The 25,887-nt window shown below is 40.2% G+C and overlaps 4 protein-coding genes across 4 annotated transcripts; 3 read left to right on the top strand and 1 right to left on the bottom strand.

Moving 5' to 3' along the window:
- The first annotated feature begins 1,541 nt into the window (after window positions 1-1,541).
- LOC108330217 (uncharacterized) lies at window positions 1,542-1,943 on the top strand. Its single transcript, XM_017564718.1, has one exon. The coding sequence runs from the start codon at window positions 1,542-1,544 to the stop codon at window positions 1,941-1,943; it is 402 nt and encodes a 133-aa protein (XP_017420207.1).
- A 9,691-nt stretch (window positions 1,944-11,634) lies between these two features.
- On the top strand, window positions 11,635-12,786 carry LOC108344614 (protein FAR1-RELATED SEQUENCE 5-like). Its single transcript, XM_017583044.2, has one exon. It carries the CDS (start codon window positions 11,635-11,637, stop codon window positions 12,784-12,786), a length of 1,152 nt encoding a protein of 383 aa, XP_017438533.2.
- A 6-nt stretch (window positions 12,787-12,792) lies between these two features.
- Window positions 12,793-13,557, top strand: LOC128197829 (protein FAR-RED IMPAIRED RESPONSE 1-like). The gene has a single exon (XM_052880650.1). The coding sequence runs from the start codon at window positions 12,793-12,795 to the stop codon at window positions 13,555-13,557; it is 765 nt and encodes a 254-aa protein (XP_052736610.1).
- An 8,356-nt stretch (window positions 13,558-21,913) lies between these two features.
- On the bottom strand, window positions 21,914-23,197 carry LOC128197828 (uncharacterized). Its single transcript, XM_052880649.1, has 3 exons — window positions 23,084-23,197; window positions 22,619-22,753; window positions 21,914-22,525 (listed from the first exon to the last, which is right to left on the bottom strand). Exons 1-3 carry the CDS (start codon window positions 23,195-23,197, stop codon window positions 21,914-21,916), a joined length of 861 nt encoding a protein of 286 aa, XP_052736609.1.
- Between the last annotated feature and the right edge of the window lie 2,690 nt (window positions 23,198-25,887).

The raw sequence follows: 25,887 nt of genomic DNA, 5'->3' as shown, positions 1-25,887 counted from the left end.
TTCACTATGTGAGTGAAACGCTTTTGGACATCAGAAATTGTTTCTCCAGGTTGCATTCTGAACATCTCATATTCCTGAATGAGAGTGTTCTTCCTTGCACGTTTCACATCCTCTGTTCCTTCATGTGTGACTCTCAGAACTTCCCACATTTCCTGTGCTGTCTTACACATAGAAATTCTATAAAATTCATCAAGCACAACAGCAGATGAAATAATATTACGAGCCTTAATATCAAATTGAGCTCTTCTATTTTCCTCTGGAGTCCAGTTAAAGTATGGTTTTTCTACTTCTACACCATCAATAGTTCTTTTTGGAATATAGGGACCATTTAGTACAGCTTCCCAGATGCCTCTGTCAACAGACCCCATAAAAATTTCCATTCTGACTTTCCAGAATGCATAGTTATCACCAGTAAAGAGTGGTGGTCTGTTGATTGAAGCACCCTCGGCATATACTTGAGTTTGATGACCGGCCATTTTCGAAAAAAAATTTGAAAAAATATCAAAGCAAGCTCTGATACCAATTGTTGGAACAATCGGTACCGTTATAGAGTCGCGCAGCGGAATAAAATACTTAGAAAGCGTGTTACGGTCACAAATCAAGTTTAATGGTCCATTTTAGAAAAACAATTTTCTTAGAGAAAATTTATCAAACAGTTGATGTACGTACAATAAAATGAATGTAGGGAATAAGAAGATCAACACATAATTTTTATCCTGGTTCGAATCAAAAGATTCTACGTCCAGTCGTTAATCACTATAAATAGTGATTAACCTTTTTCACTAAAAATGGTTTCACAGATTACAACAAATAGTGAATAAAGCAGATAAATAAACCTTCCTTCGACGAACGAACCGGAAGAAGAACACTCTGCCAACTCGAAGAGAACCGCTCCGACTATCGACAAACGAAACGCGAGCTTCTCCTATTCACGAGACCAGGCAAAGCACCTTGCTAACTCGAAGAGAGCTTGCTCCGACTATCGACACACGACACACGAGCCTCTCCTGTTCACGAGACCAAGCAAGGGAACTTGAACTATAGCTTCTGAGAACTTCCTCTGACAAACAGTATTCTGCAAGAGCTTCTGTTCAACAACTTTTTTTTCTGATTTCTCCAAATCAAAATATATAGCCAAGTACACTGAATGCCAAAGGTCAGCTCCCAACTGCCATGAATAATCGATTATTGTAAGTGATAATCGATTATTCAAGTCCGTTACAGGGTTTTCAAAATGTGATAATCGATTATATGAAGAGATAATTGATTATTCCTGTATGACTTTGTGATAATCGATTATTGCCATTCCATAATCGATTATTGCAGTTAAAAATGCAAGTTTACAAGGTTTACAAGAATTTCCTACTACATTTAATTTCTACAAATTGCTTTTAACTAATTCTAATATCTTCTTCAACTAAAACTTCTTGTAGCATCATCAAAACAAATTTCTTCAAGATTTACCAATACTCCTTATTGGTAACAGTTATAAGGTGAATCTCATCTGTCTACCCTTAAAGGAATTAGAAGTGATCTTAGGAATGGATTACCTGACCGCCAATCGCATTCTCATTGACTGTGGGGCAAAGGAATTGGTGTTCCCGGACAAGTATGAAGTAGAACCATCCGTGACGCTCGGTCAACTAAAGGAAGACATCGTGGATGGCGCTAGTTGGTTTCTGATCATGACGCATTCGGACGAACGATTTGAAAGTTTGAGTCACGAGCGATCGTCCAGTAAACTGAATGGAGGACGATCAGTCGTGGATGAATTCCTGGACGTAATTCCTGATGAAGTGCCTGGATTATCTCCTCCGCGCGAAGTGGAATCTACTATCGACTTAGTGTCGAACACTGGATCCATCTCTATGGCACCCTATCGGATGTCGCCAACAGAGTTAGCTGAACTCAAGGAGCAGATTGAAGAGTTGATGGATAAGTAGTTTATCAGATCAATCTAAACATTTCAACACTGGAACAGTCAGGAATTATGATTTCGTATGGGTAATAATGGGTCGACTGACGAAGAGTGCTCATTTTCCTAGCGGTCAACCTGAAGATGTCTATGACGACCTGGCTAAGCTTTACATCAAGGAGATCGTTCGTCTACATGGAGTTCCGTCTAGCATTGTTTCAGACCGAGACACGAGGTTTACTTCTCGGTTTTGGCGATCTTTACAAAGTGAGCTCGGTAGCAAACTTCAAATGAGTTCGGCCTATCATCCTCAGACAGACGGTCAGTCCGAGAGAACCATTCAGATGCTTGAAGACTTATTGAGGACGTGTGTCCTAAATCACATGGGCGTCTGGGATGAAGTCTTGCCTTTAGTGGAGTTCACCTACAACAACAGTTTTCAAGCCAGCATAGGAATGGCTCCTTTTGAAACTCTGTACGGGAGGAAGTGCAGAACGCCCTTGTGTTGGTTTCAGGAAGGGGAAAAAGTGTTAACTAGACCAGGGCTCATTCAGCAGACGACTGAGAAAGTGAAGTTAATTCAGGAAAGGTTGAAGACGTCCAGGAGTCGACAAAAATCTTACGCTGACAAGAGGAGAAGACCCTTGGAGTTTGATGCAGGAGATCATGTTTTCCTTAGACTACATCGACCACTGGTGTAGGGAGAGCTATTCGACCCAAGAAGTTGTCTCCCTAGTTTATCGGACATTATCAGGTCTTGAGGAAGATCGGACCAGTTGCGTACGAGTTGTTTTTGCCACCTCATCTATCCAATCTTCATCCAGTCTTTCACATTTCTCAAACTCCGAAAGTACGTAGCCGACCCTTCTCACATATTGGAGTTAGAAGATATTCGTCTTCGTCAAGACCGTACGCTGGAAATGCAGCCGGTACACATTGAAGATAGCAACACCAAATACTACAAGAGGAAAGCAGTCAGATTGGTGAGAGTCGTGTGGGATGAGAAGACGGGTGACTCTACATGGGAAGTGGAAGATACCATGCAGGATTTGTATCCCCATCTGTTCGAGACTCAGTCCTAATTTTCGAGGACGAAAATTTTGTAGTTGGGGGAATGTTAGGACTCAGAAAATAGCATGCATAGTGGAGTCCACGTGGCAACCGGAGAACGCGCCACCTCAGCCGTGCACATGGGCGACAGCAGCGTCTGACGCCCCACTAACGGACGCCAGACTGCCGCACGTGGAGGTGAGTCAGCAGCATCGGTGGAGCGCCGGCTGCCAGACTGTGAACGTGCGTCCAACGGTAGTGGGGTACACGTGTCCGCCTGAGAGTGGACGTCCGGCATGGGCAGTCAGGTAGAACGTGCGTCGACGGTAGTGGAAGACGCGTGGCAACTGTAGAGTGATCGACCGTCCGGTATGGGCTGGCAGAGGCGTGGTGGAGTGCGCTGGCGAGTGCGGACGTGCGCTGGCGGAGAAGAAAGCAAGTCTGAGATTTTTGAACTTATTCTCCACTCCTCCCTTCACGCATCTCTTTGCTTCATTTCTGAGAATTCCTTCTCTTCCCTTGCTCTCTGCATTCTCTCCTCTTTCTCTCTACACTCTCTGTTTTTCTCTCTAAGATACCACTGTTTCATCTCCTCCGTTCTATTTTTCCGGCACTGTTGAAGGACGCTCGGCGTCAAAGATTCCAGAGGAAACGTTCGTCTGGAGAAACTGAACTGGTAAGTTCGTTCTCCCTCTCGGTCGTTCGTCTTACTGGTATACGAAACCAGTTTTGTGTACGTACGTTGCCCTTCGTAGAATTGATTAGATCTGATTTGGTTGGGGCTCGTTCATTGTAGTTTGGTTAACGAGCGTTTACGAGCGTGGGAAAGGGAAAAATAGTGGAGAAGAGTGTGGTGCGTCAGTGGACGTTCGGTCATTTCCAGGTAAGGGAAGCTTACTTAATTTAACTATTTTGATGTATGCGTGTGTGTGAACGTTCGTTATTTTACTGTATAAGGAAATGCATGATGGATGATATGATGATGGTATTAACGTTCGTTATTTCATTGTATGATGTTGCTATGGCTGATTTGCATGAACGTTCGTTATGTTGATTGTATGATGTTGTTATGCTTGATTATATGAACGTTCGTTTTTATGAAATGATATGATTTTGATGAGAAATGAACCTTCCATGAGACATTGTACGTTCGTTCTGGACGGTCATTAACCGTTCGGTTTTTCTTTAGTGATATGGTTGAAATATTGATTCTGTCATTTGACTAAATCTGTGGTTGAGGACGAACGTCCTCATCCTAGAATGCTCTGTTTGAGCGTTCGGTTTGACACTGTTAAATCCTGTACCTTTGATAAACTTCTTTCTTTTTGTACTTGTATATATATATGAAACAGTGCATATTCCCGTTCGTATTACTCCTCCAAACTTCTCTTAGTTTATTTTCAAGATTTATCAATCTGAGTTACTGAACGTTCGGTCTTACACCTGACGTTCGTCCAGAATAGCGTTCGGTCTTACACCGGACGATCGTACTGGGAAGCGTTCGGTCTTACACTGAACGTACGTTCAAAGGGACGTTCGGTCTTATGTCGAGCGTTCGTCCTAATAATGCTCGGTTTCGAAATGATCGTTCGTCCTAATAGTGCTCGGTCTCCAACTGAGCGTTCGTCCTAATAGTGCTCGGTATCACACTGAGCGGTCATCCTAATAGTGCTCGGTCTCCAACTGAGCGTTCGTCCTAATAGTGCTCGGTATCACACTCAGCGGTCGTCCTAATAGTGCTCGATTTTGAAATGAACGTTCGTCCTAAATGACGCTCGGTATTATTTTGAGCGCTCGTTCTCTTTTCCCACTAAATAGCGTTCGTCCAATGAACAGTATTAGACTTGGACATTTCTGAACTTAAACCGTTCGTTCTTTGATTCGAACGAGCGTCCTTTTGGTCTCACTTACAGCGTTCGTCCTCGGTCTTTGGGGACAGAACGTTCGGCTTTTGGTGATTTTGTTATGAATGATGAAAATGATTATGGATTGATGAATAGTGAATGATGAACAGTATTTGAGATGGTATGAAAGTTATGAATATTGAACGAGCGTTCCAGGCAGGAACGACTCATGGTTGAATGTTGAAAGTTGTAAAGTATGACTGTGGATAGTTAATGCTGGCTGTTCGATCCTGATGTTCCGTGAGTGCTCGTTCTCAAGTAGAGGACGCACGTCATGCGTGGGAACGGCAGGAGGTCCTTAGTCCATAAGTTAACATGGGCAACGTAAGAACGGACTAACCTCGGGTGGCAGCTGATGAGAATGCCAGTTACCACACCACCCGGGTGCGTGAACGCCTGTAACTACGCAGTATTCATACAGTCCGGACAATCAGTCGTGTTGAGTTTTATTTTGTACATGCGTTAAATTATGTGATGTATGATGAATGCGTACGTTGATATGTATGTGTGAAATGAACTGTTTGCTGGAATTTATATATTGATGCATGAGTTAAATTACGTAAGCTTACCCTTTCGTTTTCCTTGTGTTGTCCATTGTTCTTGTATGTCCGTCTTGTCATTGCAATGATCATCCGTGTGGATGTGAGCAGAGGGAGACGAGCGTTTGGAAGAGTTGCTGGAAGAAGAGAATCTGGTTGATGTGGAAGTGAAGACCGAGCAGTGAGACCGCTCGGCCAGTAGTGTAGTTGTTGAATTGAGTGGTCGTTCGACCATCCCTTGTTTTCGTTTAAGTTGTTTTCGACCGTTCGGTATTTGTCTTGTGTAAACCGTTCGGTCAGGTTTCTTGTACGTTCGGTTTTATCTTGTAAACCCTTGTGTGGACGTGCGGCTTTGCGCGCTCGTCCTTAACTATTGAACTGTACTCAAGGACGTTCGTCCTTGAGCGTTCGTTCTCATTTTGGAATTTTGTTTTTTTTTGGAAAAACTGTTTTGGATTATTGTTAAATGTGATATTCTGAATATATAGTTTTGGCTGTATTTTTGGGATGTCACAGGTGGGGAGTTGGATTCTCAGAGCCGTGTGAGGGTGAATGATAATGGTGTTGGAAGTGAGGGGAGTGTGGTTGAGAATGATGAGCCGAGGGGTGGAGGAGAATGGATGGAGGAATGGAAGTTGGAGGTGATTACGGGTAAAGAGGCGAAAGCCCCTGTTCGTCACGGTTGTTCCAGATCAAGGTCCCCCTGTTGGAGGTGGTGTTGGATGCAGATTGGGATGGTTGTGAGGTCTGTGTATAAGGTGTGGAGATGATAGTCCGAGGTGAATGAGAATGAAGGAAGATTAATGGAGATGAATGCCTATGGTATCTGGATGAAGGCGAGGGTGATGAACGGAGAAGAGAATGGCCTTGGCAGGGTGTGTGATTGGGAGTGCTGAGCCGAGGGGTGGCAAGTGAATATGGTTGATGATTGGGTGAAGATAGGTAGTGGCCGCGAAGTGTTAACGGTGGCCGTGGACGTCAAGATGATGGAGAAGAAAAACGGGGTGAAGATGATGGGTGTGATGGTCTGAGGTGAAGGCCTTGGTTGTGGCACTGGGTGAAGAGGTGAATAAAGAGGAAGGAAGAATTGGAGGTGACCCCGGTTTGGTGTGGTTCACGGTGATCAGAGGAGTGGAGAATCCGAGCGGTTGATGGTGGCTAAAGAAAGTAGGGGGAAGTTTGCTTCTTAATCTAGCGCTGCATTGGATGAGGGAAAGGAAGAAACTCTTGAAGTCGAAAAAATGAGTGGATGGTTTATTCATTGCAGGTGTCGAAACATGGTGGAGACAATAAAATGACCGTGATACATACATACGCGGTTTGGAATATTCAAGCAACAAATCACACACAAGCATAACACAGCACACACAAGAAAAGCAAGTTATTTCAACAGTGATTGTAAATTGGAAAATTGGATGTTACTTACCTCTTGGAGCTCCTTCCTCTGTTGTTGAACTCTATGCGCCTCTCCCATCAGGTCTCCACTGATCTGTAAGGTTTGCCCCCAACAATGGATAATCCTTCTCCTAGTCCGCTCCCCCTTTCTTCCTTGGATTGATCTCTATGGACCGATTTCGCACTCTGCTATCGCTTGTAGTCGTCGGTCAATGCTCCTCACTTATCCTCCTTTCTGAACATAGCCTGTACTCCTTCTTCGTGTCGTTAGCTGATGAATGATGAAGGGTCGGGAGTGTAGGCCGTGGGTCTCCAGCAGTGTGTCTTGGTGATTGAAAAATGAAGATCAGGTGAAGTCAGTTCCCCCAGGTCTTGGAGATAATTGAAGAGGGGTCCAGAGTGTGGGCTGTGTATAAGGTATTGGTGTTCAAGATGGATATGCAGAGGTGGTGATGATCTTGGCTGTGTGCAAAATGGAGGATCCCCGTTCTAAGACCGTTCAGCAAACGAACGTATGTGATCATAGGGAGAGTTCTATATTCAAGTTTCTTTTACATTCCAGTTCATCTCTCATTATGCAAATCTCATTATTTCAAGCGTTCATATCAACATCAACTTCCACATTTCATACGATCCAGATCATCAAATTTCATATATATTTCATACATCATTCATAAACTTAATCATTTCCATTCAACAAATAACGAACGTCCACGTAAGCCAATCATAGAGACATCATACAGTAAAAATGACGGACGTTCATGCCATTCATTCATACATCATGCATTACTTTCATGCAGCCAAATAACGAACGTTCACATAGCATACATCAAACCAGTTAAATTAAATAAGCTTCCCTTACCTGGAAATGACCGAACGTCCACAACCACAGAGACACGACCTATCAAACACTGGTTCTCCTACTGTCAACGCTCGTCACTCCAACAGTCCAGCTTCGCCAACCGAACGTCCTCTCTGGAAGCCCTGGATGTCGTGCGTCCTTCCACGCTGCCGGAACCCAGAATTGGAGGAGATGAAACAGTGGTTTCTAGAGAGAGTGCAGAGAATGAAGAGAGAAGGAGGAGAGAATGCAGAGAGGGAGAGTAAGGAGTCTTCAGAAATGAAACCAAGTGGTGCGCACAGAGGGACTGGAGTATTTCTGAAGTTCAGCTTTTCCTTTCCCATTCCAGTCGGACGCACGTTCTCAGCCTGGCTGCCACGTTCCCCGCCAGCGCACTCCACCACGCTTCTGACAGCCCACGCCGGACGGTCGACCACTCTGCAATTGCCACGCGTCTTCCACTACCGTCGACGCACGTTCTTCTTGATTGCCCATGCCGGACGCCCCTTCTGCAACGCACGTTCGCACCATGCCAGTCAGCTTTCCACCAACATTCCTGACTCACCTCCACGTGCGGCACCTGGCGTCCGTTAGTGGCTGTCAGGCGCTGCTGTCGCCCATGTGCATCGCTGAGGTGGCTCGTCCTGCTGCTGCCACGTGGACTCCACTACGCACGTTATTTTCTGAGGTGTGACAACTTCCATTTCAAAACATATTCTCTGAACACTCCACTCATCACCATCATGTGCTTCCAGTTTTTCTTGTATCAATGCCGTGACCTCCTGCTCCACTCATTCCCATCATGTTTTTGTTGACCAAAATTCTGCTCCACCACTCTGTCCATGTGAAAACTGAAAATGCCATGAGCTTCTCTTCAATTTTATTATTCAACTCAGCTGCCCGTGCCTCCAATTGTGTCTGCTTCCAGCCATGCATCTATCTTTCAAAAGCGAAAGCCAGCCAAAAAAATACTCTCTTCTTGCAGGAACCCATACTGCCAGTAGCTATTCGGATGATTAATGGCGGACAGCGGCAGATGAAGGTGGGAATTCTCGGTGGAAAACTCAGACCAAATTTAAAACGCAGCCACCACTATTTGGACGCTCGGTCAAACAGAAAACGAACGACCGTTCATATTACATGAACGAACGCTCAGACCGAGCGCTCACGAGGTGAAACATCTGATACAGGCCGAACGCAAACAGTAGCCAAGAACGAACGTTCACAAGGTCAACCAAAGAATACCGAACGCTCACAATTGTTAATACAGAAAAAGATCGAACGTTAAAACTCACTTTCCGAGAAAACCAAAATAAGGACGAACGCCTGCGATCACTAAACATACAAGAACGAACGCTTAAGACTCATATCAAAATAAGACCGAACGCTCACAAGGTAAACCTGAGAAAACCGAGCGCTCACAGACACTACCACAAAGACCGAACGCTTAAGATTCAAACCGAAAAAAAAAAGACCGAACGGTGACCATGGACGCTCGCTAAACCGAGAACAAAGCCATATCAAGAACGAACGCCACTAATACGTAAGTGACAGAACGTCCGGATATGATCTTGAGACCATCTGGTCAAGAACGAAGGTCGAACGGTCGAGTGTGAACAGGTGAGGACGAACGTCAATAGAGGACGGACGGTTGCATAGTTGAAGAAACCGAACGGTCAGTCAGGGCAGAGGACGATCGGTCACGCCATGTAGAGGACGAACGATCCTCGAAAACGATCACGAACGCTCGTCCTAAAGCTACAGTTTAAGACGAACGCTGTTTTATATTTTTTTTTTATTTTTTTTTTATGAGGAAAATACAATAAAACAAAATTATTTAGTCAATCCGGACGAAATTGAGTGTTGACAAACATATATAACAGTACAATAGAAAATTGTTCACAAAAATCTTTACCTTGACAATATTCCTCAGAGTTATGTTAAGATAGTATGTTTCACGTATTGGTGAAAAAATTGAAACCTGTAGAAATATTATTGGTGGAATCCATATTTTGATGTGGGAATATAAGGTCAATAGCTAAGTGTTTATGAAAATGAAATATACTTACATCTTGTAGGATTATCACACTTCCAACTTTTAAGTGTACACCTATTTCAGGATGATCAATGGCCTTGTGGTGAACACTTGCTTTTACAGTCCCTGTTGGATCCTGTTAAGAAAGAGGTTCATTTATCACAATAATATTTGAAGATGGTCGTCAAAGTAAATATACATCAACCTACCCGAATTGTTATTTTCATGTCACCCAATCCGTTATGTTCACAAGCTTTAACAATACATTGCAACAAAGATAACTTAGAAGTTCCTCTCAATGAATCAAGGGTTGAGATATGCTCAACCTCATGTTTAATCAACAATCCTGCAAATGAAATTACTATTTCGATAATCTTCCTAAAATAGCAAATTACAAAAAATCTATCAACATCAACTCCTAATTAGGGTATTTACCGTGGATGTCAATGAATTTTTCAGCCCATAACCAAGCATTGGAAGTGAAGTCACGATCAAAACTAGCTTTAGCTATGTCACTCAAAAATTCTTGTGTTGGAATGTTTTCATTCACTTGTCGGTTAAGCATAGCTGCCTCAATGACACCAGCAGGGCCCGGGATGACAGTGTCATTAGAATTGCAACGGCGAATAAAACTATCAAGATCACTTTCATCAATATCAAGTTCTTCCCATGGCTCCATTGCTCTCGGTTGCTGTTGACACAAATAAAATTGAACAAAAAAATCAAGTTCACCAAACTAAAACGATGTATTCCCTAAATCCTATGACGTGTGCATGAGAAAAACACAATTTCAGAGGATGTATGCAGCAAAAGTAACCCTAACAATGGGGGGAAATTTCAAAATCGGGGAGACAATAACGAAGGTCGGTGTTGTTCTTCTAAAAATTATAAAATGAAAAGGATGTGGCCATAACCAAATATAATCCATAACCAAAGAATTAGTTGGGGGTGACGGAAATGAAACCTTCAAATTGGGCATACCAGGAAGCGCAGATATTGTGCGTCCGTTCCAGTGAAATGTTTCGTATTCCTACCCAACCAGAGGTTTTAATAAGAGAATTCTGCAATTACATAAATGCCCTTATGAAACATTAAATGTGATTGCTTGTGGTAGAAGTCATGCAATCACTGTCTATTTAATGCCTCTGCCAAAACTTAATGACCCACACACTTTTTTCGTTTTATGATTGAAATAAAAGGTAGAGACAATGTTGTTTCCAACACAATGAAGTTCAAACCCAACCGTAAACCCTAATATTGGTAGGAGAGGAGATGACCGAATGGAGAGAGCTCATACTCATTTATTGAAGTGCATTAATCTCAACAACCATTGCAGTTTTATTGAATAGGTAAGTTATTACAACTTTCCATTCAAAGTAAGATACATTTACAGTTGGCCAGAAGGTTGTTCACTGCCTTTATTGTTGGGAAATTATATTTGTCATTTTCTTTGTGTTTGTGATATTGTTCTTAGTGTCATCTTTGAATTTATACCCCTTTGAATGCATAGACATGGTACAATGGTGTGTAATGTTCGGTGTGACAGAAATCATTGCATAGTGTACGTTTCAAAAGATTTAACGTTACAGTAAATGGTTGTTTCCTCATTGGTACGTGGTTATTTGTTAAACTGGTTATGGACATATAGAAAAGTACTAACTTAAATTAATGAAGACGATATTAAGTAGTCCAATAATGAACAATAAAAGGTTTACTGAATTAATGTGCTTAAACAAAGTCCATGGACATTATACATGCATATTTGGATGATAATCACATTGATGATCAACATTTAATGTGCAGTAAATGGTTATTTTGTCATTTCTATCTGGTTATTTCCTCTACTGGTTATGTACATATAAAAATTTCATTTTCTTCAATATGAAGAACCATACTAATTAGTGCAGTGAGTAGTAATCATTTTTTTATTAATTAAATGTAGGAAAATCAGGTACATGGATCATACAAATACATCTTTGGATGATATTCAAATTGATGAACAACACGAACAAACACAAGAAGAATTAAATGAGAACAATGTTCAACCTCTCTCAATCGCTCCAACAATAGGAATGGTTTTTGAAACTGTAAATGAAGTGAAGTTATTTTATAGACAATATGCAATATCAAAGGGTTTTGGAATTCGTACAAGGAGTTCAAGGAAGAACAACAAGAACGAATTATGTTACTTCATGATGGTGTGTTCTAGGGCTGGAAAATATGTCTCCGCCATTCAAAATGAAATGACTGGACGTCCAACATGTGCTAATGACTGTTCAGCTCGAATGATTGTATCAAAAAGAGATGATAAATGGTACATTTCAGGATTTGATGATGTACATACTCATGATCTTAGTCCAACAAAGTCCAAATTGTTTCGAGGCAATAAAAGAATGAATCTCAACGTCAAAAGAACTCTAGACTTGAATGCCGAAGCAGGAGTTAGGATTAACAAGAGTTTTCGTTCCTTGGTTTGTGCAACTGGAGGTTATGAGAACATGGAGTTTGTCGAACACGATGTTAGAAATTATGTGGCCAAACAAAGAAGAGCCTTATCAAAAGATGGTGATGCTAAGACACTCTTAAATCATTTCTCTTCCATGAGAGAATTAAATAAGGATTTTTTTTACGACATTGATGTGGATGACGACAACTGCATACTTAATGTGTTTTGGGCTGATGCACGAAGTAGGGCAGCTTGTGAGTATTTTGGTGATGTCATTTCTTTTGACACAACATACTTAACGAATAAGTACGACATGCCATTTGCTCCTTTCGTTGGTGTTAACCATCATGGCCAATCTATATTGTTAGGTTGTGGTTTGTTATGTTCAGAGGACACAAATTCATTTGTTTGGCTATTTAATTCATGGCTTCGGTGCATGTCCAATAGACCACCCGAAGGAATTGTTACGGATCAGTGCAAAGCAAAGAAGAAAGCCATTTCTTTAGTGTTTCCTAACACTCGTCATAGGTGGTGCTTATGGCATATAATGAAAAAAATACCTGAGAAGTTACAGAGTTATGCAGCTTACAAAGATATCAAGCGCGAACTTAAGCAAGTTGTGTACAATTCTGATTCAGTTGATAATTTTGTTTATGGATGAGACAGGATGATAACAACCTTTTCACTTCACAAGAATGAATGGCTTTCTTCACTTTACGAAGAACGTCATAGGTGGGTTCCTTGTTACTTGAGAAACAGTTTTTGGGCTGGCATGTCAACAACTCAAAGAAGCGAGAGCATGAATGCATTCTTTGATGGATATATTAACTCACGCACTACTCTTCAAGAATTTGTTAAACAATATGACAATGCACTACAACACAAGACAGAGAAAGAGACCCAAGCTGACTTCACATCATTAAACACAACTCTTCCATGCGGTTCACAATCACTCATAGAGCGGCAATTCCAAAAGCATTACACACATGCTAAGTTTACAGAAATACAGTCAGAATTTAGAGGTAAAATTAATTGTTTCGTTGATGGCGTTGTGGTACAAGATAATTCGTCACTGTACAAGGTCATGGAGGACTTCATTCATAATGAAATAAGGGAAGAGAGGGCATTCATGGTTACATTTCAGCGAGACACAATGGATGTTAATTGTAGTTGTTTGCTTTTTGAGTTTAGGGGCATTATATGTAGACATTGTGTTTGTGTTTTGGCCCAAGAGCGAGTGATACAGGTTCCAGCTAAGTACATACTCACAAGATGGTGTAAAAGTGTCCGCAGAAAGCACACGTATATTAGAGCAACATACAACAACAAGGAAAAGGACCCACATATTGAACGGTATGATGAGTTAATGAAGACTTTTGGAAATATTGCTGAGATTGCTTGTGACTCAGTACATGACATAATTATTGGTTGACAACCTTAGTTCATTTGTAAACAAGCATGACCTATGATAATGCTAAATTTTACCATATTTTAAGCATCATTTTAGTGGCAAAATCAACTCCTTTCTAACTTATAACTTGTTAAATCCTCTTCTTTTGTCTTGTTTTCTGAATAATTGTGTTTTTGGCTACTTTGATGTACTTTCATCAATAATCCCTTATTTTGTAGCTAAAAATGAGCTTGGAAGAGTCTCCAACAATGTATAGAACTGAACCAAGAAGTTAGCACGCAGAAATGCCATCAGCAGCTAAGAGCACGCTCGGCCAGGAGCTCATGGAGGACGTTCGTCCAGACAAGACTAGGACGCTCGTCCAAAAGCCAGGATAGAGAACGCTCGTCCCAGGAAGAGCGGACGCTCGTCCAGAAGGCAGAAGAGCGGACGCTCGTCCAGAAGGCAGAAGAGCGGACGCTCGTCCAGAAGGCAGAAGAGCGGACGCTCGTCCAAAGTGGAGACACGCAGTGGACGCTCGTCCAGCCAGGCAGGACGCTCGTCCAGCGAAGAGAGCAGAGGACGCTCGTCCAGAGCAGAATTGGACGTTCGTCCAGCTAGCAGAGTGGACGCTCGTCGAGGAGCTAAGAGGACGCTCGTCCAAGATATAGACGCTCGTCCAAGATAGAGGACGCTCGTCCAGTCCAGAGAAGAGGACGCTCGTCAGATTTTAATTTTTCCAGATGGTCCGCGCCGGGCGTGACGGGGCGCCGGGCGCGACTTTTCGCGAGTTTTCGACTTTTTGCGAGAGCCTCGCGCCCGGGCGCGACTGACAGAGGGCGCCGGGCGCGATTTTTACTGATGTGGCATACATAGTCTATTTAACCCTAAAACGCGAAGGGGAAACGGTCTTTGGTTCTTTGGAGGCGCGATTTCACTCAGAGGAGAGCTTGGAGGGCTGCTAGGGTTCGTGGGAACACTCCCTTCTTCCTCTTAGGTTCTTCATCTTCTTCCATGGCCATTTTGTATGCTTTAGGGTTCTCTATGGAAATGGAGAACCAAACCCATCTTGTTGGGATTAGTTGTAGCCTTTGAATTCTTGTGTAATTGTTGAATGATTTGAATATATATATGCCTTTTCTATCAATTGCTAGTATTCTTGTTTCCGATCTTAAAGCTTGCATGTAATGGGAACGTTCATGACTTGATTTTGGGGTTTTATGGATTATGCGAACGTAAGATGAAATCTTGAACTGAAATAAGAATCCTTGTGGGTCATTGATTCTAGGAATGGAAGATGATTCACATGTTGTCTTAGATCCCAGCTCTTTAATGCGGGTTTTGCTTGTTAGATTGCCAAGGAATTGGGGTTTGATAAGGAAAACCTAGGCCTTTCACCTAAGGAATTAGGGCTAGAGTGTTTTAGTGGATTGACTTTAGTAAATTGATAGAGAGGAGATAAAATTGGTTATACACAAGAGTGCATTGGTGAAAACTAGCCTTAGCAATGTCATTTCTTACCATTTCTAGTCTTTTTTCATTTCCAAGTGCCTTCAATACCAAAGTCCAACCTTGTAATTATGTGTGAATTTATGTTTCTGCACTTGTTCTGTAAATTGATGTTATGTTCTTGAGTCTATATGAGTTGTTAATCGCACAATTCTCTAGTATTACGAGTCTCTTGGGAAAACGATACCCGGTCTTACCGGTTTATTACTTGAACGATTCGGTACGCTTGCCGAAATCGAGCCCAACAAGTTTTTGGACTAACAAGTTTTTGGCGCCGTTGCCGGGGATTCGGGGATTCGAACACGAGTCCCGACAGCGCCTATCAAGTTTTTGGCGCCGTTGCCGGGGACTCGTGTCAATACTAGACTTTTGTGAGGTTTCTAACTTATGTAGACTTGATTTTGTATATAGAACTAACTTTTTTGTTGTAAATAGATTTTCAATTTTACTTGGGCTAATTTGTGGCTTTAGCCTAGTTGTGTCTAAGTGTATATGCAGGGAGATGTTCATACATGGAGGACTGAAGCCTCAAAAGCATCATGAAGACCCTGAGATTGAAGGAAATTATAGGACACATGGAGACAACTATGTTGAGCATCACAAGCTGCCCCAAATTCTTCTCCCTTGAAGATGCTCCAAGTGGTAAGTGAAAGATGAAGAAGAAAGGGAGAAGGAAAAGAGAAAGACTAGTCACCACCACCCTTTGATGAGAGACAAGGAACTCAAGCCTAGCAAGCCAAAGTTGATCAAGAGGATTGAGTATTTAAAGATGTCAAGGTAGCGGAAGGGCTAAAAAGAAGAATTCAGGCTGTGAGAGTTGATTTGGTGGCTAGAATGTGGTTCAAGAGGAGTTGGTGAAAGGAGCACACCAACAACAAAGTTTGCACTTCATTGAGTAATCCGTCAAGCTAATGACATTAAACAAGCGCTTTTGGGAGGCAACCCAGTTTTCTTACCCTTTTTACTTGTGTTTGTATGATTTTTGTGTTATGTGCATTAGTAGCTTATGTTTTGCATGTTTGTGTAGTTTTGAATTGTTGTGATTTTTGAGTTGTAATGTGTTTTTGTGGTTTGTTTGGTGTGTTTTCAAGTGCTTAAATCTGTTATGACATGTTACAGGTTGCTCTAGGATGTTTTGGTGTGATCTTAAGTGCTTAAATATGATTTGGATGCATAAGTGCAGTTTTGAGTTGTAGAGTAAAAAGCTTTGGAAATGGCATTCAATTCACCCATTCATGCATTCAATTTCATTCCTTATAGTTTAGACAAGTTTCAATGATGAAAACATGATATTCTGGATTGATTTGAGTGTGAATAAGGGTCATATACCAAAAATCACAAGTTGGGAAGCTTAATTTCGAAAACTGCAGAATTCTGCAGTTTTCTGCATAATTCACGCCCGGCGCCTCCTGATCAATAGGCGCCCGGCGCAAGCAGCACCTGGCTTAGTTGGCGCCCGGCTCAAGCAGACCTCTGCTCAGCAGGTGCCCGGCTCAAGTAGCACCTGGCTCGGTTCACGCCCGGCGCCTCCTGCTCGGTAGGCGCCCGGCCCCAGCAGCACTGGTTTAAGCACAAAAATTTTTTGCTTGTTTTTTTTTTGTTTTTGATTGTTTTGCTGCTTTCTTTTGCAGATTTCTTTTAGTGTGTTTATGGATTCTTTCTCTTCAATTGACTATGGGATACTAAGTTTGCTTTGAGCTTTCCTGTTACAGGATAAGATCTTCCTTAGGAATTAAAGAGTTAAAATCACCAGTGGTCATCCTTTGAGGCATGCGTGAGTTGAACACCCTGTGACTTGAAGATTTTGATGCTCGTGTAGCATGGCCTGGGGGTCAGGCCCCTACTGATGGGGGAGGTGGAGCAGTTGCGGAGTATACTCTACTGTTGGAGGAAGATGTTTCAGATGAAAGTGAAGCTAGTGTCCTACACTGCTGGAGATGCAAAGAGTCCATTTTAATCGGTTTTTCCGTTTTAATTTCAAGTTTTATTTACTTTTAGTATTTGTGTTTTTGATTTCTTTTTTGACTTGCCTTGTGGATAGTTCTTGTGCAATTGGTCTGGTGATTTGAGTGAATCATTTGTTATGCTTGAATTGAATACAAATCTGTTGTGCTTGCTCTTTATCCATGAGAATTGTTTTGAAAATCTGATTGAGATTATGTGGTTGAGCTTGTTGAACAAAAATTGTGGTTGCTTGTATCTGTTTAGATAGATGCTTGTTTTTAATTGTGATCAATATTCTTGGCATGATGTTTATCAAATTTTGGAACCCTGTGTAAACCTGTGAGATGTTGTGCCTCAGAGTTTATTGCTGAATGTTATTACTTTGGAATCACAGTTGATTTTGCCTAAGTTTCTCTATTTGAACTAGTTACTTGCATGTTACAAATGATCAAGGCCATCTTGTTCTTCCACCTCTTCTACATTTTGAGCCTAAAAGCCAATGCTAAACCTTTGAACCTTAAAACGAAAACTTTCTCATTCCTGAAACCTTAAGCTTATTGAAAAATCCCTAACCTCCTTACCTTGAGTTGAGATGAACATATATGTTAGAGTGAGGAGAATGGTCTAAGTTTGGGGGAGTTCTTATCAAAAGGAGAGCATTGAGAAAACAATAAGTAGAGTTAAAAAGAAAGAAAAAGAAGAAAGAAGAAGAAAGACAAAAACATGAATTCAATGAAAAAGAGTTGGGAAATAAGTTGAGAGTGGTTTATTCAATTTTGGAGCAAAAAAAAGAGACTATGATACATCATGAATCAAAGTGTTTGATCTCTTGGCTCAAGGTACTTTGTTGTCCAGAAAAACCAATTTTTCTTCTTAGCCCAGCCACAATACAAGCTTCAAAAAGTCCTTGTGATGTAACTTGCTTGTTAATGTGTTTGATATTGTTGAAACAAAAGGCAAAGTTGATTTGTGTAACATTGTGATATTTGAGAGTTAGACATCCATCCTTATACACCATTGTGCTTGAGTGAAACACTTTCTTTGGTGAGGATTGGTTCCATGCACTCATTGAAAACAACTTGCCATGTTTGTTGATCTATCAATTGCATCTATCATGTGATTTTGAACTGTTAGCACCATGATTGAAGTTTAGCTTGCTAAGACTATATTGTCTCTTGAATGTGATTTATAAGTTGAGCAAGCATGATTGATTTTGTTTATTTGATTGAAACTATGCTTGAGTTGCTAGACCATTGTGATTGAATTGTTTGCTAGGAGAAGTACTTTTGCTTGAGGACAAGCAAAGTTGTAATTTGGGGGTATTTGATAATGCTAAATTTTACCATATTTTAAGCATCATTTTAGTGGCAAAATCAACTCCTTTCTAACTTATAACTTGTTAAATCCTCTTCTTTTGTCTTGTTTTCTGAATAATTGTGTTTTTGGCTACTTTGATATACTTTCATAATAATCCCTTATTTTGTAGCTAAAAATGAGCTTGGAAGAGTCTCCAACAATGTATAGAACTGAACCAAGAAGTTAGCACGCAGAAATGCCATCAGCAGCTAAGAGCACGCTCGGCCAGGAGCTCATGGAGGACGTTCGTCCAGACAAGACTAGGACGCTCGTCCAAAAGCCAGGATAGAGAACGCTCGTCCCAGGAAGAGCGGACGCTCGTCCAGAAGGCAGAAGAGCGGACGCTCGTCCAGAAGGCAGAAGAGCGGACGCTCGTCCAGAAGGCAGAAGAGCGGACGCTCGTCCAAAGTGGAGACACGCAGTGGACGCTCGTCCAGCCAGGCAGGACGCTCGTCCAGCGAAGAGAGCAGAGGACGCTCGTCCAGAGCAGAATTGGACGTTCGTCCAGCTAGCAGAGTGGACGCTCGTCGAGGAGCTAAGAGGACGCTCGTCCTAAGAGGACGCTCGTCCAAGATATAGACGCTCGTCCAAGATATAGGACGCTCGTCCAGGCCAGAGAAGAGGACGCTCGTCAGATTTTAATTTTTCCAGATGGTCCGCGCCGGGCGTGACGGGGCGCCGGGCGCGACTTTTTGCGAGAGGCTCGCGCCCGGGCGCGAAACAGAGAGGGCGCCGGGCGCGACTTTTCGCGAGTTTTCGACTTTTTGCGAGAGCCTCGCGCCCGGGCGCGACTGACAGAGGGCGCCGGGCGCGATTTTTACTAATGTGGCATACAAAGTCTATTTAACCCTAAAACGCGAAGGGGAAACGGTCTTTGGTTCTTTGGAGGCGCGATTTCACTCAGAAGAGAGCTTGGAGGGCTGCTAGGGTTTGTGGGAACACTCCCTTCTTCCTCTTAGGTTCTTCATCTTCTTCCATGGCCATTTTGTAAGCTTTAGGGTTCTCCATGGAATTGGAGAACCAAACCCATCTTGTTGGGATTAGTTGTAGCCTTTGAATTCTTGTGTAATTGTTGAATGATTTGAATATATATATGCCTTTTCTATCAATTGCTAGTATTCTTGTTTCCGATCTTAAAGCTTGCATGTAATGGGAACGTTCATGACTTGATTTTGGGGTTTTATGGATTATGCGAACGTAAGATGAAATCTTGAACTGAAATAAGAATCCTTGTGGGTCATTGATTCTAGGAATGGAAGATGATTCACATGTTGTCTTAGATCCCAGCTCTTTAATGCGGGTTTTGCTTGTTAGATTGCCAAGGAATTGGGGTTTGATAAGGAAAACCTAGGCCTTTCACCTAAGGAATTAGGGCTAGAGTGTTTTAGTGGATTGACTTTAGTAAATTGATAGAGAGGAGATAAAATTGGTTATACACAAGAGTGCATTGGTGAAAACTAGCCTTAGCAATGTCATTTCTTACCATTTCTAGTCTTTTTCATTTCCAAGTGCCTTCAATACCAAAGTCCAACCTTGTAATTATGTGTGAATTTATGTTTCTGCACTTGTTCTGTAAATTGATGTTATGTTCTTGAGTCTATATGAGTTGTTAATCGCACAATTCTCTAGTATTACGAGTCTCTTGGGAAAACGATACCCGGTCTTACCGGTTTATTACTTGAACGATTCGGTACGCTTGCCGAAATCGAGCCCAACAAGTTTTTGGACTAACAAGTTTTTGGCGCCGTTGCCGGGGATTTGGGGATTGAACCCGAGTCCTAGCAACGGCTAACAAGTTTTGGGTCATCAACCTACAAATTTCATCTTCACCATACGTCGACAACAATAGCCACATACAAGAAGAACACCTGTATGATAGTAACATAGTCCATGATGTAGACACCACTACAAACACTACTCAAATCCAAAGCCCCAAAAGTGTGAAGCGAAAGGGTCGACCTAAGACAAGAAGGTTGAAGTCAACAACTGAGACAATCAAAAGAAAGAAACCATCAACAAAAGGCACTAATCAAACATCCAATGCTATTGGTGTAAGTAATTATGTTATTAATTTTTACTGTGTTTAGTTGCAATAATCATTTTGTTATGTAAAAATTCCCAAACTAATGCAAGTTAAACTAACTTCATATCGACTACTCATAAAGGACACAATGACGGACGTACCATATACAACATTGAGAAACAACAGTGATGTCACAGTCAACACACATTACACAACATCCAACTCAATTGGACCGGTAAGATTCAATTCTGATTTTATAATTTATTGATTTCACATTTAGTAAGTCCTGCATATATTTAGATGGCATTTTATACTCTTGTTCTGTCATGCAGGTATCAGGTGTGCAATCCACTGGGTTCATGTCACTGCTGACATCATTACACAATGACATGCAAAACACACAGTCGTCCACAACTAATATTGACAATGTATTTTGAAATACAATATTCACATTTACGATTCAATTCCTGACATGTATGTTGTTACATTTTTTGGGTGATGTCATTTGAAATATGTGGTGAACAACATATTTACAATCATTGCACACAAATGTTCTATTTATACTTTGCTAGTGATATCGATTTCAAGTATTCTGCTTTTGTACAAAATGTCTGAGAAAACTAACCAGAAAATTGTACGTCAATAACCACTTACTGAACCAAAATAATCAAACCAGTTAAAATGATCAAATAACTATTCTGCCAAATACCACTCCATTTGACCATATGACGCGATGCACATTAACTACTTCATCAAACCTTAATATCAAACGCATTGAAATGAGGTTGATAAATTTATTGTTGAACGAAATATGTGTGAGGACCAACCACAAGTTTTCAATCAAATAACCACTAACTGCTGCAAAAAGGCTGACCATTTAAAATGACCAAATTATTATTCTGCATAATACCATTCCTGGTACCAAAATATTGGGAACCACATTAACTTCTTAGTCAACTGTTGCTATCAAACCCCTTGAAATCAGTGATATCATTTTATTCTTGTACATAATATCTGTTACAACCAACCACAACTTTTCAAACAAATAACCACTAACTGCTGCAAAAAGGCTGACCATTTAAAATGACCAAATTATTATTCTGCATAATACCATTCCTGGTACCAAAATATTGGGAACCACATTAACTTCTTAGTCAACTGTTGCTATCAAACCACTTGAAATCATTGATATCATTTTATTCTTGTACATAATATCTGTTACAACCAACCACAACTTTTCAAACAAATAACCACGTACTGCAGCAAAAAATCTACTAATCTACAGTGTTGACTACAAAACTGTTTGAGTTATTGCTTATCTCTAATGAAGCACATGGTTAATTCAATTGCCCTTATCAACAAAAACAACATAAAAAGTTATGTATTCCCAAATCAAATTCAATCAACCAGGAAAAATAACATCTCAATAACAATTACAAATGCTTCATATATTCAACATCTATTCATCAAAAAATACAACAGTTAACATAATTCAAAATAACATTTCAGTTTGGTAACAATATTTATCATTTCAACCTAATATTGTAACATAAACAAGTTCATAAACTATACAATGCGCCTATGATTTGTCCTATCTAATCTTGTCCAAGGGGTTTTCAGAAGAACACTTCTAACACGCTTCCTAGGTTGAGCTTTTAAACGCGTGTACATGTCAGATTTTTCAATATCCATCTCTGCATGACCTAAAACATCACCACCATTTTCATTGAAACTTTTTCCAACAGCAGGTGTAACATCAAAAACATTCTCAGAATTGGACTTCTCCACACGATCACCTTCAATCTCTGACTCTTTCTTTGAATTTGACTTCCCAATAGATGATACTACTACCTCATAATGTTCCTGTGAACTACTGGTCCCAAATTCATGAACTAACATGTCACACTTTTTATTCGAATTTGAATTCGTAACATCATCAACATGTTGCCGCTTTTGTGCAACAAACATTGACAGGTTGTCAACCATTTTCTCCAGCTTGCCAATGGATGCCTCTTGGTCAACAATGATAGCAACCAAAGCTTCATTTTCTGCCACAATATCAGCCATAGATCGCCTTTGCAAGTTCTCCTTCAATCCAGCATTATGATGACCATCTAAGCCTTCTTTGACTATTTCAGTACACATCTCTTCATTGCTTACATATACCTCGGTAATCACCTATACAAAACAAAATAACCACAAAAAACATATTAAAATCAATACAAATTACAAAACATCCAATTGGTATAACACATATTAATTTAATCTCACTTCATTACACAGGAAGGCTTTCTCAATTTCTGCTTCACCAACTTTAACATGTATCCAATGAAGGATTCTAGGTAAACAACTATTTGTTTTAACCAACTTCTTCTGACCAAATAAAACATGTTCCATTGCCCAGATCTGTTACATACAAACTTCAATTTCAAAAAAGTTACAATTGTAAGTTATAACACAATAACTTTTGTAACTAACATCAAAATATACCTGTAATGCAAATACACAACCAACCACATGACAGTGTGATCTGTTTTGTCTCTTTCCCACACACAATGCAGCATCACACAAACTAGAAACCAAATACTCATAAATAACACGCCCCCAGTTATATTTTCCAATACAGGATAAATCATCTAATAATTCAAATAAACCTAAGTGAACTTTTCCACCTCTATTTGGGAAGAAAAACTCACTCAACCCTAACAATAAATATAATCTACAAACATCACTTACTTCATCCCCTTTTATATGCTTTTGAATTTCTTCATAAACATTATGAACACTTACATCAATTGTGTCAAACAATCTCCTAGTATGACAATCAACTTCATCTTTAAACAACGCCATTAACCCTAACCCCTAAACCTAAACAAAGGTCTAACTTGGTGAATGGAATAAAGACAGACCTAACTTCAAACCCGCCCCTCCTCTCTGACCATCTACTACACAATTCTAAAAGTAGTGTCCTACTCATTTTGGCATCCACATCAATGGACAATAGCCATGCAAAAGGAGTTGTTTGTATCAATGTCTTTTGCACATTTGTTAATAATGTGTTCACATGTGCCAAGTATTTTGTCCTGCATGAATGTCGTACATAAACCTATACATCAAAGTATACAATTGAATAAGTCAGACAAAGCATTTCACCAAATTAATTTTAAAAACATAATAAATCATCATGTGTATTCAAACATGTTTCTCCATAATGACTCTTCCAACTATCTCTGTGGTTTGTACTGAATGTCCATCAAATAAACAAGTTAGACTTCAAGCCATAAAAGCTAGAAAATTAAAAATCTTCTCTGTCATTCATCAAATATCTTTTCAACCAACCAATTTATTAACGTAATTATATCAAACATTCTACAAAAACACAAGATAAAAAATAAAATAGTGGTAATAATGATTGTGTGGATAGTAGGAAAGCATTAAATACTCTCTGGAAGGGAATACATACATTTGTCATAGGGTAATACATGCAATCTTCAAGTTCACGAACATTTGTCAAATCTAACTCCTGCATCAATTGTCATACGGTAATACATGCAAAACAATTAATCACGCAATATATCTAGGGGCAAAGAGGGCACAATGCACAATGCTAATACAACCGACCAAGAAAGGGCAACCTAGTAGTGATAGAAATAAAATATATGTGATGGATTCCAAAGCAAATTTATCACTGAGTAGTTAGAAACGTTTGCGTTGCATTTCGTGCTGCTGCTGAGCAGTTAAACCGTGCTGGGTGGGTGCCATTTTGCAACTTTTTCACTCTCTAGCTCTCCATCGCCACTACCCTTTTTCCATTTCTTCTAATCATCTCACACTTTATCCATTTATTGCAATATTCCCTTTTGCAAATAAGCAAAGCAAGCCCAAAAACACTAAGGACAGTAAATAATCCTACAGGTTTACCCAATCCAGAATTTTATCTCTCACGACATTTCCCCCTTTAGTCTAGGGTTTCCGAAAATAAACCAAAAATATAAAGAAAGATAGACAAATTATGAGAAAAGAAGAAAGGAAGAAGAAACTCATACTTTATATTCTTCAAACGGTACAAAGGGGAGAAATTAGAAAGGGGACAAACCTTCCGCGCTCCACATCGATGACGTCCGGTACGAACTTTTCCTTCGGCTTCACCTTCGCTGGTACTCACTTTTCCGATCACGTCCAACCTCCGGTGGCAGCAATGGAGTTCTCCTTTTTTTTTCTCCCTCGATCTCTCTCGTTCTCTCGTTATCTCTCGTTCTCTCTCAATCCTAACCCTAGCTCCAACTTTCAAAATTTCAAATCCCACACACGATCCTAACGCAGCAAGTGAAACACAACGTTTCATTTACTTTTTTATAAGCCAACTCAGCACCAGCCCATAAACTGAAATGACCAAGCTATCCTTCATGATGTTGACAATTATCGGGTCCCACCGCGTGTCAAATGAATGTAATTTGCTTTAACCGTGTCAAAGAATCATTTTTGTTTCAGTAAATGATCGAAAGACTATTAAACGTAATACATACGCAGTCTAAATTGACCGCGAGACGACCCATTAAGCCCGATTAGTGTCTCTTATTATAGTTTCTACAATTTTATTATCCTTTAAACAGTTATATGTAATAATTTGTCTTATATTTTCCTTATTCAAACAATATAAATTATATATACGACTCTCATACCTTGTAGATAATTTTGTATATTCGATAAAAAGATACTAAAACGTATACTTACTCTCTTATGTACAAAATCTTTATCTCTTAGAGTTGAAAAAATTTGAATATTATATATTATCGTTTTTTTTAAATTTTAAAATTTAAAATCTTAATCACTCCATTGTTGATTGACGAAGTAACACCATGATGTATATATAAATATATATATATATATATATATATGGTTTAATCCTTTTCGACATCCCTATTTATGTACGAATGTCTCAATTGGGTCCTCGTTTTCTAAAGTGTATCAAAATGGTCCCTAATTTTGAAAATTGATATCAATTGAGTCCTTTCCGTTAAGTTGGCTGGACGACGTTAAAAAAATTGATGAGTGGATGCTGAGATGACGAACGAACGCTCGTCCACCAGCGAACGAACGCTCGTCCATCAGCGAACGAACGCTCGTCGACCACCGAACGAACGGTCGTCCAGTGTAGAACGAACGGTCGTCCAGCAGTAAGAGGTCGACGAGCGTTCGTTCTCTGGTGGACGAGCGTTCATTCTCTGGTGGACGAGCGTTCGTTCGCTGGTGGACGAGCGTTCGTTCGTCATCTCAGCATCCACTCATTAATTTTTTTTAACGCCGTCCAGCCAACTTAACGGAAAGGACTCAATTGATATCAATTTTCAAAATTAGGGACCATTTTGATACACTTTAAAAAACGAGGACCCAATTGAGACATTCGTCCATAAATAGGGATGTCGAAAAGGATTAAACCTATATATATATATATATATATATATATATATATATATATATATATATATATATATATATATATATATTATTTTTTATTTTAAATAATTATTTCTTAAAAA

Source organism: Vigna angularis, chromosome 7 (genome assembly GCF_016808095.1).
Source record: "Vigna angularis cultivar LongXiaoDou No.4 chromosome 7, ASM1680809v1, whole genome shotgun sequence".
Taxonomy (NCBI): domain Eukaryota; kingdom Viridiplantae; phylum Streptophyta; class Magnoliopsida; order Fabales; family Fabaceae; genus Vigna; species Vigna angularis.
The sequence above is the reverse complement of the archived record's forward strand: the minus strand, read 5'-3'. Positions and strand labels throughout refer to the sequence as shown.

Bases quoted from the DNA above. Each gene is read 5' to 3' on its own strand.
- LOC108330217 (XM_017564718.1), top strand. From the start codon at position 1,542: ATGGATTACCTGACCGCCAATCGCATTCTCATTGACTGTGGGGCAAAG.
- LOC108344614 (XM_017583044.2), top strand. From the start codon at position 11,635: ATGGATCATACAAATACATCTTTGGATGATATTCAAATTGATGAACAA.
- LOC128197829 (XM_052880650.1), top strand. From the start codon at position 12,793: ATGATAACAACCTTTTCACTTCACAAGAATGAATGGCTTTCTTCACTT.
- LOC128197828 (XM_052880649.1), bottom strand. From the start codon at position 23,197: ATGGCGTTGTTTAAAGATGAAGTTGATTGTCATACTAGGAGATTGTTT. The intron at 22,754-23,083 runs GTAAGTGATGTT...TGTATGTAACAG, and splicing joins AGCATATAAAAGGGGATGAA to ATCTGGGCAATGGAACATGT. The intron at 22,526-22,618 runs GTGAGATTAAAT...TGTTTTGTATAG, and splicing joins AAGCCTTCCTGTGTAATGAA to GTGATTACCGAGGTATATGT.